The sequence below is a fragment of the Platichthys flesus genome, chromosome 8, assembly GCF_949316205.1.
Source record: "Platichthys flesus chromosome 8, fPlaFle2.1, whole genome shotgun sequence".
In the NCBI taxonomy this organism is placed as follows: Eukaryota; Metazoa; Chordata; class Actinopteri; order Pleuronectiformes; family Pleuronectidae; genus Platichthys; species Platichthys flesus.
In genome coordinates, this window is record NC_084952.1 from 11,334,562 (window position 1) to 11,348,543 (window position 13,982).

The 13,982-nt window shown below is 41.7% G+C and overlaps 4 protein-coding genes across 5 annotated transcripts in view; all 4 read left to right on the top strand.

Annotated features, from left to right (window-relative positions):
* LOC133959189 (protocadherin alpha-C2-like) overlaps positions 1 to 13,982 on the top strand; it is a 107,883-nt gene that overhangs the window by 30,480 nt on the left and 63,421 nt on the right. Inside the window, exon 1 of one of the 2 annotated variants that reach the window (XM_062394286.1) lies at positions 423 to 2,824. The exons of the other annotated variant lie outside the window; for it this stretch is intronic. Within the exon in view, the coding sequence (XP_062250270.1) occupies positions 443 to 2,824 (2,382 nt within the window). The 5' untranslated portion in view covers positions 423 to 442. Of the gene's footprint in view, positions 1 to 422; positions 2,825 to 13,982 lie in introns of those variants that run through there. 2 annotated transcript variants of the gene reach the window in all.
* On the top strand, positions 3,559 to 5,968 carry LOC133959108 (protocadherin alpha-8-like). Its single transcript, XM_062394209.1, has one exon. The coding sequence runs from the start codon at positions 3,575 to 3,577 to the stop codon at positions 5,966 to 5,968; it is 2,394 nt and encodes a 797-aa protein (XP_062250193.1). The 5' UTR covers positions 3,559 to 3,574.
* On the top strand, positions 7,053 to 9,518 carry LOC133959109 (protocadherin alpha-8-like). The gene has a single exon (XM_062394210.1). It carries the CDS (start codon positions 7,053 to 7,055, stop codon positions 9,516 to 9,518), a length of 2,466 nt encoding a protein of 821 aa, XP_062250194.1.
* On the top strand, positions 10,595 to 13,021 carry LOC133959110 (protocadherin alpha-4-like). Its single transcript, XM_062394211.1, has one exon. The coding sequence runs from the start codon at positions 10,595 to 10,597 to the stop codon at positions 13,019 to 13,021; it is 2,427 nt and encodes an 808-aa protein (XP_062250195.1).

The window sequence follows — 13,982 nt, forward strand, 5'->3', positions numbered from 1 at the left end:
GATTTAGAGAACAAAACAAAAATGTTGTATTCCTTATTTGCATTCACTTGTATATACTTTTATATTACAAGTTGTCTATAAATACGTGGCATTAATAAGGGAATCAAGCGTATTTTTGTGATTCATGACTTATACTTAGTGCAGAAGTATGTAGATTGTTTCTGTGTTTTGTTGTAAGTGTAGTTATTTCACATGACCACATGAGGACATTGCAGACCATCACATTTTTATCTCCGTCTTTGTTGCTTGAGGCTCCTCCCAGTATCAGATGATGAGGAGGAGGATGTTTCTCAGGGCTTTGTTACACAGAGTCGCAGTTCACGAGTAGACTGTGTAGCCATCGTGTAGTCAGTGTTTCATACAAAGAAGGATATTGTTCTGAATTTTCAAGCGGGATTTTGGAGACTGGAATCCATATGGTCTGTTCACTTTGGATAAGAACATGTCGTCGCGGAGGACACGCAACTCAGTCGGGATTTATATAGTCGTTGTTCTCCTGGATTGTTGCTGGGATACGGTGTCCGGGCAGCTCTCTTACTCCGTGTCAGAGGAGGTAAACCCGGGGACTTCAGTGGGAAATCTCGCAAAAGATCTAAACCTCAATGTCCATGACTTGGAAGTGCGTATGTTTCAGATTGTCAGTGGATCGAAGAGAAAATATTTTGACTTAAATCTAAAAACGGGTGTTCTTTACGTCAATGAGAGAATAGACCGCGAGGAGCTTTGTGCGAAGGCTACAAAATGCACCGTCAATGTAGAGGCCGTGATCAACAATCCGCTGAAGCTGTATCGTTTGGAGATAAATGTGCTCGATATTAATGACAACGCACCACGTTTCTCTGAGGATTTGCAGTCGCTAAACATCGCAGAAAGTACAGTGCCGGGAGGGAAATTTGGATTTATCGGGGCGTCAGATCTCGATGTTGGTAAGAACAGCGTGAGCACATATAAGCTGAGTCCAAATGAATATTTCTATTTAGAGACTCTCAAGGGAGGAGACGGCGTGTCTGCTAAGCTTGTGCTTCAGAAAGCTTTAGACCGAGAGACACAGCCTGCAATAAAACTCACCGTGACCGCAGTTGACGGAGGAAACCCACCCAAGTCAGGGACATCCTTGATTATTATAAATGTTTTAGACAATAACGATAATGCTCCTACTTTCAGTAACTCTTTATACAAAGCACGCATTTATGAGAATTTACCAATAGGTACAACTGTTATAGTTTTAAATGCATCAGACGCAGATGACGGCTTGAATGCTGAAATTCAATATTCTTTTAGAAGTAAAGGTCAGGAACAGGTTCTTGATGTATTTAAAATAGACTCAAGAACAGGTGCAATTTTAGTGAACGGTGAAATCGACTATGAGGACAACCCTGTGTTTGAGATTCATGCACAAGCCAGTGACAAAGGCCAGCCCCCGATGTCTGCAGATTGTAAGGTGCTGGTAGAAGTGGTAGATCTGAACGACAACGCTCCTGAGATCACTGTGACGTCACTACTAAACACAGTGAAGGAGGACGCTGAAGTAGGTACTGCTATTGCACTTGTTTCTGTCCTGGATAAAGATGGTGGCAAAAACGGGGCAGTTAAAGCTGTGATTTCAAACAATGTGCCCTTTAAACTGGAAACCAATTATAAAAATTATTACTCTTTAGTTGTTAGTGATCTGATTGACAGAGAATCTCAGGCTCACTACAATGTTACTATCATAGCAACTGATGAGGGGACTCCACCTCTCTCCAGCACCAACATAGTTATTGTTCATGTATCTGATGTTAATGATAATCCACCTCGCTTCTCAAAGCCACTGGTTAATGTTTATGTGAAAGAGAACAGTCCAGTAGGAGCAATTATCAAGACTGTGACTGCAACTGATGCTGATATTAATCAAAATGGCCAAGTGAGCTATTCATTTTTGAAAAGTAACAGTAACACGTTACCATTATCTGCAATGGTGAACATCAACTCAGAGACAGGAGATATAATCAGTCTGCAGTCATTTAACTTCGAGGAGTTGAAAACGTTTCAGTTTAAAGCTCAAGCCACAGACTCTGGTGTTCCTCCGCTCAGCAGCAACGTTACTGTGAACGTTTTTATCCTGGATGAGAATGACAACAGTCCTTCGGTTCTTTCGCCATATTCTGAGCATGGCTCCGTAAACAGTGAGAGCATCCCCTATTCTGCTGAAGCCGGATACTTTGTGGCAAAGATCAGGGCTGTAGACGCAGACTCTGGATACAACGCGCTGCTTTCTTATCACCTCTCTGAGCCCAAAGGAAACAACCTCTTCCGGATCGGAACCAGCACCGGGGAAATCAGGACTAAGAGGAGAATGAGTGACAATGACCAGAAAACTCACCCCTTGGTGGTGCTGGTTTCTGATAACGGAGAACCCTCCCTGTCAGCTACTGTGTCTATAGATGTGGTGGTGGTTGAGAACACAGCTGACATCCAGACTCAGTTCAGACATGTGCCCACAAAGGACGATGGCTTCTCTGACATAAATCTGTATCTGCTGATCGGCATCGCGTCGGTGTCAGTCATCTTTCTGCTGAGCCTCATCACTTTAATAGCTGTCAAATGCCACAAGACAGACAGCAGCTTCAGCAGGTACAGTGCCCCAATGATCACCACCCACCCTGACGGGAGCTGGTCTTACTCGAACGCTACTCAGCAGTATGACGTCTGCTTCAGCTCAGACACGCTCAAGAGTGACGTAGTGGTTTTCCCCACACCGTTTCCGCCTGCAGATGCAGAACTGATCAGTATAAACGGAGGAGACACATATAACAGGACCCAGACTTTACCCACCAAAGAGAAGGTAAGAGAAATTGTTTCAAAAGCAGTAGTTCAGTCTGTGTGAGTTTCACGAAAGCTATGGCGTAAACCATGTCCTGTTGATTTTCATTTTCTCAGGTGACAATACTTCTTGAAATTTGTCCAAGCTTTGGATTTGTGTTGAAGTATACAATGAGCCGACACGTAACAGTATATTGAGTTCATTAAACTCTGACGAGATACAGAAAGTGTATGTCGCTGTCCATGGTTCTGAAATAAGCACCAGAGTGTGTTATTCGCTGTCTGCAGAGTGCAACAGGACAATATGTCCGATAATTTCAAATAGTAATATATATTGTCATTGAAAATCTATTCAGATCTTTATAGTTATTTTTTTTTAATTAATAATGACATCACAAATTTAAATGGGAGCGAGTACAGTGTCAATTTCCGTTTTGATTGTTTTACATGGGGGTCAAAATTGTTTATTTGAAATTGATTTGTTTGCACAAATTGCAAATAATTTCTGTGATACTGAGAGATGTTGAGTGCAGTTATTACAAATCCCCACTAGGGGACACCGGAGACCAGGACATCTGAAAGCGGTTTTAGATTTGCTGGCGCACACGACTCCTCCCAGAAATTGACGAGGGTGATTGGGTTTCTCTGGGCTTTGTTACAAAGAGACGCACGGCGAGAGAGATGATACTCCCTATCCGACTGGCTTTTACTGAGAGCTGTTGACGGGAGTAGATGGACTGGCATTTATGGATATTTTTTGTTGGATATAATTATGCATTTCTCAAGCGGATGGAACATTTGGGGGATTTACTTTATCACCGTGCTGCTGAATTGTTGCTGGGAAGCGGCGTCTGGGCAGCTCTCGTATTCCATCTTAGAGGAGGCAAACCCGGGGACGTCTGTTGGAAATCTTGCTAAGGACCTAAATCTCAACGTGCAAGAGTTGGAGTCTCGTATTTTTCAGATCGTTCATGGATCTAAGAAAAAATATTTCGACGTGAATCTAAAAACGGGGTTTCTTTACGTCAATGAGAGAATAGACCGCGAGGAGCTTTGTGCGAAAGCTACGCAATGCACCGTCAATGTAGAGGCCGTGATCAACAATCCGCTGAAGCTGTATCGTTTGGAAATAAATGTGCTTGATATAAATGATAATGCGCCACATTTCTCGGATAATTCTCAGTCACTTAATATTGCGGAAAGCACTTTGCCAGGAATCAAATTTGGGCTGATAGAGGCATCGGATTTAGATGTCGGTAAGAACAGTGTAAACACGTACAAGCTCAGTAATAATGACTATTTTTCTTTGGACATTCACAAAAGAGGAGATAGCGTGTCTACGGAGCTAGTGCTGCAAAAAGCTTTAGACCGCGAGCATGACTCTGTTATAAAACTCACACTCACTGCTGTAGACGGAGGACACCCACCAAAGTCAGGGACATCACAAATTATTATCACCGTTTTAGACAATAACGACAATCCCCCCGTTTTCAGCAAACCATTATACAAAATTCAAATATGTGAAAATGTTCCATCAGGATCTAAAGTGATTGTTCTGAATGCGACAGATGCAGATGATGGTATAAATAGTGAAGTGGAATATTCTTTGAGGAAAAAAGGTCAGGATCACGTTCTAGATTTATTTCAAATAGACAGTAACACCGGTGTGATTTCAGTCAAAGGGAAGATTGACTATGAGGAAAATCCTGCGTTTGAGATTCATGCACAAGCTAGTGACAAAGGCCAGCCCCCGATGTCAGCTCATTGTAAAGTGCTAGTAGAAGTAGTGGATCTGAACGACAACGCTCCTGAGATCACTGTGACGTCATTAGTTGACACAGTGAAGGAGGACGCTGAAGTAGGTACTGCTATTGCACTTGTTTCTGTCCTGGATAAAGATGGTGGCAAAAACGGGGCAGTTAAAGCTGTGATTTCAAGCGATGTCCCCTTTAAACTGGAAACCAATTATAAAAATTATTACTCATTGGTAGTTAATGGTCTTGTTGATAGAGAATCTCGGGCTCACTACAATGTTACTATCATAGCAACTGATGAAGGGACTCCTCCTCTCTCCAGCACCAACATACTTATTGTTCATGTGTCTGATGTTAATGATAATCCACCTCGCTTCTCAGAGCCACTTGTTAATGTTTATGTGAAAGAGAACAGTCCAGTAGGAGCAATTATCAAGACTGTGACTGCAAATGATGTTGATATTAATCAAAATGGCCAAGTGAGCTATTCATTTTTGAAAAGTAACGTTGACACGTTACCATTATCTGCAATGGTGAATATCAACTCAGAGACAGGAGATATAATCAGTCTGAAGTCGTTTAACTTCGAGGAGATTAAAACGTTTCAGTTTAAAGTTCAGGCCACAGACTCTGGTGTTCCTCCACTCAGCAGCAACGTGACTGTGAACGTTTTTATCCTTGATGAGAATGACAACAGTCCTGCGGTTCTTTCTCCATATTCTGAGCACAGCTCCGTAAACAGTGAGAGCATCCCCTATTCTGCTGAAGCGGGATACTTTGTGGCAAAGATCAGGGCTGTAGACGCAGACTCTGGATACAACGCGCTGCTTTCTTATCACCTCTCTGAGCCCAAAGGAAACAACCTCTTCCGGATCGGAACCAGCACCGGGGAAATCAGGACTAAGAGGAGAATGAGTGACAATGACTTGAAAACTCACCCCTTGGTGGTGCTGGTTTCTGATAACGGAGAACCCTCCCTCTCAGCTACTGTGTCCATAGATGTGGTGGTGGTCGAGAGCACAGCTGACATCCAGACCCAGTTTAGACATGTGCCCACAAAGGACGATGGCTTCTCTGATTTAAACCTGTACCTGCTGATCGGCATCGTGTCGGTGTCAGTCATCTTTCTGCTGAGCCTCATCACTTTAATAGCAGTCAAATGCCACAGGACAGACAGCAGCTTCAGCAGGTACAGCGCCCCAATGATCACCACCCACCCTGACGGGAGCTGGTCTTACTCTAAAGCTACTCAGCAGTATGACGTCTGCTTCAGCTCAGACACGCTCAAGAGTGACGTAGTCGTTTTCCCCGCACAGTTTCCGCCTGCAGATGCGGAACTGATCAGTATTAACGGAGGAGACACTTATGGCAGGACTCAGACTTTACCAAACAAAGACAAGGTAAGACAATAGTTACATGAAGTACTTGTTGCTGTGTATTTTCTATCGAGGATCAATTAACATGAAAAGCAGTTTTGTTGTATATGAAAATAATTGTTATGTGGCTTAAAAACTGGTGCATATTAAGCCAGCATGAAGTCTCAATTTTAGAATATCATGATTTGCTTCCGGATTTTACTTCACAATTATGAAACAATTTATTTACCATTGAAATGAAAAAGAAGAAAGGGGCAAATTAAAATATACACAATGAGCAAAATATCAGAGACCCCTATTCTACAAAGGACAATAATACAGGGTCGCTTACTTCGTAGTTTAATTTTGCAACTGTAGTTAGCTTTTCATTGTAATTTCAGAAATTTTTGGCGTCTGATTTTGTTCTGTCTTTTGGTCGATATCCGAGGTGCTGAACGCAACTTTTAAAACTTGCTTCCTGTTGCCAGAGCGTAATGCATAACAAAAAGTTTTTTATTTGCACATTCTCATTGAATATGCTTACGCAATTCGTTGATGATAATTATGAAACGGTATGCTGCAGTTGTCACCATGTACCTTAAAGAAAACTATGTTTGTTTACAATGTCCAGTCTCTATAATATTCAAGAATCAAAGGTTCAGTTCATTTATCCGTTTAATTTGCTGTAAGTACTGTGATATATTTCTGTATAACCGACTGTTATAGAAATACTTCAGTTTAAATTGATGATTTAGACATCAGTAATTCAAACGTCCGTGTTAAATTATTTGATAATTTTCATGTTTTCACTCGCATGTATATAAGGAGAAATTAGGAAGTTTAATTATGCCCAGTGTTATTATTGTTAATACATCATGCAGTTTACACAAGTGTCCACATGGAGACACTGCAGACCATCACATTTGGATTTGCTATTTAATGTCTTAGGGCTCCGCCTAGATTCAGCGGATGATGTGGGCTTTGTTACAAAGAGAGGTCGGACGACAAAGAACGGTCGTGTCTTTTGGTTGGGAAAATGCCGACATCGTTGCTTGGATTATTTCTTCGCTGACCGTGGGATCATAGTTTTTTAACGTATTATTCAGATTGGCCTGCATTCTCCTTCCCGACGTGTGGAATTATGCATTTACCGAGCAGAACGGGCTCTGTGTGGATATATCTGCTGTTCGTGTTGCTGGATTGTTACTGGGAGCCAGTGTCCGGGCAGCTCTCTTACTCCGTCTCAGAGGAGGTGAATGTGGGGACTGTGGTCGGGAATATCGCTAAAGATCTGAACATCAACGTCCAGGATTTGGAGTCCCGCATGTTTCAGATCGTTTCTGGATCAAAGAGGAACTATTTCGAGGTAAATCTAAAGACTGGTGTCCTCTACGTTAATGAGAGAATAGATCGGGAGGAACTCTGCGGCGACGAAGCTAAATGTTCACTCAGTGTAGAAGCGGTTATTAATAATCCATTAAAACTGTACCGGATTGAAGTTGCAATCTTTGACGTGAATGATAATTCACCATCATTTCTCAGCACGTCACAGATAATCAATATTACTGAGAACACCGCGGCAGGGGCTAAATTCCCCCTCCATCCTGCTCACGACCCAGACGTCGGTAAAAATAATGTTAAGAATTACAAGCTTAGTCAAAACGAACATTTCTCCCTTGACACATATAAAGGAGAAACTGTAACTACGGAATTAGTGCTTCAGAAAGCTTTAGATCGAGAAAAACAGTCTGTGGTTCGACTCACGCTGACTGCGATAGATGGAGGAACTCCTGCTAAATCAGGCAGCATCATAGTTATAGTGAATGTGTTGGACATTAATGATAACGCTCCCATATTCAATCAAAAACTTTATAAAGCCAGCGTTCATGAAAATGTGAGAATAGGCACCTCCATAATAACACTGAACGCAACGGATTTAGATACGGGCCCAAATGGACACGTGTCATATTCATTTAGTGACATAGGTCGAGGAAAACAAACTGATCTGTTTTCCATTGATGAAAAAACAGGGACTGTAACAAATAAAAAGAATATCGACTTTGAAGAGAACAACGCTTTTGAGATAAGAGTACAAGCAAGTGATGGAGCTTCGTCTCCGATGACATCACATGTAAAATTATTGATTGAAGTCTTAGACGTTAATGACAATGCTCCTGAAATTTCAGTGACGTCACTGTTAAACACCGTGAAAGAGGACGCGTCCATCGGCACAGCTATTGCTCTTGTTTCAGTACTTGATAAAGACGGAGGTAAAAATGGGATCGTGAAATGTAAAATTTCAAATAACGTCCCTTTCAAACTTGAGTCGAATTATAAGAATTACTACTCGCTGGTGGTGGACGGTCCTCTTGACAGAGAGAGCGCATTTCAATACAATATCAGCATCACCGCTACTGACGAGGGGAACCCACCTCTCTCCAGTACAAGTGTAATTACTGTACACGTCTCAGATGTAAATGATAACAGACCTGTATTCACAGTATCTACCATAAATGTATATGTGCGAGAAAACAGTCCAGTAGGAGCAGTTATAAAAACAGTGTCCGCATTTGATGACGACTTCGATCAGAATGGTCAGATGAGATTTTCATTTTTACAAAGTAACACTGACACGTTACCATTATCTGCAATGGTGAATATCAACTCAGAGACAGGGGATATAATCAGTCTGCAGTCCTTTAACTTTGAGGAGTTGAAAACGTTTCAGTTTAAAGTCCAGGCCACAGACTCTGGTGCTCCTCCGCTCAGCAGCAACGTGACTGTGAACGTTTTTATCCTGGATGAGAATGACAACAGTCCTTCGGTTCTTTCTCCATATTCTGAGCACGGCTCCGTTAACAGTGAGAGCATCCCCTATTCTGCTGAAGCGGGATACTTTGTGGCAAAGATCAGGGCTGTAGACGCAGACTCTGGATACAACGCACTGCTTTCGTATCACCTCTCTGAGCCAAAAGGAACCAACCTCTTCCGGATTGGAACCAGCACCGGGGAAATCAGGACTAAGAGGAGAATGAGTGACAATGACCTGAAAACTCACCCCTTGGTGGTGGTGGTTTCTGATAACGGAGAACCCTCCCTGTCAGCTACTGTGTCTATAGATGTGGTGGTGGTCGAGAGCACAGCTGACATCCAGACTCAGTTCAGACATGTGCCCACAAAGGACGATGGCTTCTCTGATTTAAACCTGTATCTGCTGATCGGCATCGTGTCGGTGTCAGTCATCTTTCTGCTGAGCCTCATCACTTTAATAGCTGTCAAATGCCACAGGACAGACAGCAGCTTCAGCAGGTACAGCGCCCCAATGATCACCACCCACCCTGATGGGAGCTGGTCTTACTCTAATGCTACTCAGCAGTATGACGTCTGCTTCAGCTCAGACACGCTCAAGAGTGACGTGGTGGTTTTCCCCGCACAGTTTCCGCCTGCAGATGCGGAACTGATCAGTATTAACGGAGGAGACACTTACGGCAGGACTCAGACTTTACCAAACAAAGACAAGGTAAGACAAAATTTACATCAAGTACTTGCTGCTGTGTATTTTCTATCGAGGATCAATTACCATAATAAGCAGTTTTGTGGTATCTGAAAATAATAAGGTATGTTATGTGGTTTCAAAACCGGCGCATTTTAGCCAACTTGAAGTCTCTTTTGTAATTCGGATGAAACTTAGTCAGCAGATTTTTCTTATATACATGAATGATCATGATTTGCTTCAAGATTCTACTTCGATCTATTCACAAGTGAATGGAAAATTAAAAACGGTTCAAATAAAAAAACACACTATGTGCAACATTGCTAGAATCCATTTTGTACAACGGAAAAAAATACAGGGTTGCTGACTTTGTAGTGTAATTTTGCAACTGTAGTTTGCTTTTCATTTGTTGGTGGTTTTTAATTTCAGACATTTTTGGAGTCTGATTTTGTTCTGTCTCTTGGTCGCTATCCATGGTGCTGAACGCAAACATTTTAAAACTCGCTTCCTGTTGCCAGAGCATAATGCAAAACAAAAAGTTTTTTAATTGCACATTTTCATTTAATATGTTGATGAGTTTCGTTGATGACAATTTTGAAACTGTATGCTGCAGTTGCCACTATGTACCTTAAAGAAAACTATGTTTGTTTACCATGTCCAGTCTCTGGTGTACTCAAGAATCAAAGGTTCAGTTAATTTATCCGTTTAACTTGCTTTTTATTACTGTGAGATATTTCTTGAGATTCAGTCATTTTCTTAAAACCAACTGTTATAGAAATTCTTCAATTTAAATTGATGATTTAGACATCAGTAATTCAACGTCCGTGTTAAATTATTTGATCATTTTCATGTTTTCACTCGCATGTATATAAGTAGATATTAGGAAGTTTAATATCGCCCGGTGTTATTATTGTCAATACATCATGCAGTTTACACAAGTGTCCACATGGAGACACTGCAGACCATCACATTTGGACTTGCCATGTAATGTGTTAGGGCTCCGCCTAGATTCAGCGGATGATGTGGGCTTTGTTACAAAGAGAGGTCGGACGACAAAGAACGGTCGTGTCTTTTTTTCGGGAAAATGCCGACATCGTTGCTTGGATTATTTCTTCGCTGACCCTTGTATCATCGTTTTTGTAACGTATTATTCAGATTGGCCTGCATGCTCCTTCCCGACGTGAGGAATTATGCATTTACCGAGCAGAACGGGCTCTGTGTGGATATATCTGCTGTTCATGCTGCTGGATTGTTTCTGGGAGCCGGTGTCAGGGCAGCTCTCTTACTCCGTCTCAGAGGAGGTGAATGTGGGGACTGTTGTCGGGAATATCGCTAAAGATCTGAACATCAACGTCCAGGATTTGGAGTCCCGCATGTTTCAGATCGTTTCTGGATCAAAGAGGAAATATTTCGAGGTAAATCTAAAGACTGGTGTCCTCTACGTTAATGAGAGAATAGATCGGGAGGAACTCTGCGGCGACGAAGCTAAATGTTCACTCAGTGTAGAAGCGGTTATTAATAATCCATTAAAACTGTACCGGATTGATGTTACAATCTTGGATGTTAACGACAATTCAGCATCATTTATCGGTACGTCACAGGTAGTAGATATTTCGGAGAGCACAGCCACCGGGGCTAAATTTCCCCTTAATACTGCTGAGGATGCGGACGTCGGTAAAAACACAGTAAATACGTACAAGCTTAGTCAAAATGAACATTTTTCTCTCGATACACATAAAGGGGACAGTGTATCTACCGAATTAGTGCTTCAGAAAGTTTTAGACCGAGAAAAACAGTCTGTGATTCGACTCACGCTGACTGCGATTGATGGAGGAACTCCTGCCAAATCAGGAACGATGGTCATTACAATAAATGTCTTGGATAGTAATGACAACGCTCCGGTATTCAGTCAAACTCTGTACAAAGCCAAAGTGTTTGAAAATGTTAAGATAGGAACATCAATTATCACATTGAATGCTACTGATTTGGATGCGGGTCATAACGGACAAGTATTATACTCATTCAGTAAAGCAGGTCAAGGAAAACACACGAATCTGTTTTCTGTCGATGAAAAAACAGGGATGGTCACAAATAAAAAGAATATTGACTTTGAAGAGAACAACGCTTTTGAGATTAGAGTTCAGGCCAGTGACGGAGCTACACCTCCCCTCACGTCACATGCCAAATTATTGATTGAAGTCTTAGACGTTAATGACAATGCGCCGGAAATTTCCGTGACGTCACTGTTAAACACCGTGAAAGAGGACGCGTCCATTGGCACAGCTATTGCTCTTGTTTCAGTACTTGATAAAGACGGAGGTAAAAATGGGATCGTGAACTGTAAAATTTCAAATAACGTCCCTTTCAAGCTTGAGTCGAATTATATGAATTACTACTCGCTGGTGGTGGACGGTCCTCTTGACAGAGAGAGCGCATCTCAATACAATATCAGCATCACCGCTACTGACGAGGGGAACCCACCTCTCTCCAGTACAAGTGTTATTACTGTACACGTCACAGATGTAAATGATAACAGACCTGTATTCACAGAATCTACCATCAATGTGTATGTGAGAGAAAACAGTCCAGTAGGAGCAGTTATAAAAACAGTGTCCGCATTTGATGACGACATCGATCAGAATGGTCAGATGAGATTTTCATTTTTACAAAGTAACGCTGACACGTTACCATTATCTGCAATGGTGAATATCAACTCAGAGACAGGAGATATAATCAGTCTGCAGGCTTTTAACTTCGAGGAGTTGAAAACGTTTCAGCTAAAAGTCCAGGCCACAGACTCTGGGGTTCCTCCGCTCAGCAGCAACGTGACTGTGAACGTTTTTATCCTGGATGAGAATGACAACAGTCCTTCGGTTCTTTCTCCATATGCTGAGCACAGCTCCGTTAACAGTGAGAGCATCCCCTATTCTGCTGAAGCGGGATACTTTGTGGCAAAGATCAGGGCTGTAGACGCAGACTCTGGATACAACGCGCTGCTTTCTTATCACCTCTCTGAGCCCAAAGGAAACAACCTCTTCCGGATTGGAACCAGCACCGGGGAAATCAGGACTAAGAGGAGAATGAGTGACAATGACTTAAAAACTCACCCCTTGGTGGTGCTGGTTTCTGATAACGGAGAACCCTCCCTGTCAGCTACGGTGTCTATAGATGTGGTGGTGGTGGAGAGCACAGCTGACATCCAGACCCAGTTCAGACATGTGCCCACAAAGGACGATGGCTTCTCTGATTTAAACCTGTATCTGCTGATCGGCATCGTGTCGGTGTCAGTCATCTTTCTGCTGAGCCTCATCACTTTAATAGCTGTCAAATGCCACAGGACAGACAGCAGCTTCAGCAGGTACAGCGCCCCAATGATTACCACCCACCCTGACGGGAGCTGGTCTTACTCTAAAGCTACTCAGCAGTATGACGTCTGCTTCAGCTCAGACACGCTCAAGAGTGACGTAGTGGTTTTCCCCGCACAGTTTCCGCCTGCAGATGCAGAACTAATCAGTATTAACGGAGGAGACACTTATGGCAGGACTCAGACTTTACCAAACAAAGACAAGGTAAGACAAAATTTACATCAAGTACTTGTTGCTGTGTATTTTCTATAGAGGATCAACTACCATAATAAGCAGTTTTGTGGTATATGAAAATAATTATGTTTGTTAAATGGTTTCAAAATAGGCGCATATTTAGCCAGCATGAAGTCTCTTCTTTTATTCAGATGTAACGTAGTCACCACATTTTTTGTACACGTGAATATCAGGATTTGCTTCAAGATTCTGCTTCCTCTATTCACCAATGAAAAGAAAATTAAAAACGGGTCAACTGAAAAACACACAATGAGCAACATTGCAAGAATTACTTTTCTACAACGGACATAGACACAGGATTTCTGACTTTGTAGTGGAATTTTGCAACTGTAGTTTGCTTTTCATTTGTTGGTGGTTTTTTAATATCAGACATTTTTGGCGTCTGATATCGTTTTGTCCCTTTGTGGCTTTCTGTGGGGGTGAACACAACTTTTGAAACTCACTACCAGTTCCCAGAATGTAATGCAAAACAAAAACGTTGTTTAAGTGCACATTTTCTTAAATATGTTTTTTAGTTTCTTTGAGGATAATTGTGAAACAGTACCATGTACCTAGAATAAATCTGTTTATATCATATCTGCAGTCACTTTAATACTCAGTGATAGTGATTCAGTTCATTTATCAGTCTAACTGGCTGTAACTACTGTGAGATATTTCTTGAGATTTCAGTCACTTTATAAAACCGACTGTTATATAATTACTTCAGTTTGAATATGTTTTTTGTAATTAGTATTTATAACGTCTTTGTTAATATTTGATCATGTTTATGTTTTCACTCGCATTTATATAAGGAGATATTAGGAAGTTTAATAACGCCCTGTTTTTATTATTGTTAATGCATCATGTAGTTTAGACAAATGTCCACATGGAGACACTGCAGACCATCACATTTGGACTTGCATTTTAATGTGTTAGGGCTCCGCCTAGATTCAGCGGATGATGTGGGCTTTGTTACAAAGAGAGGTCTGACGACAAAGAA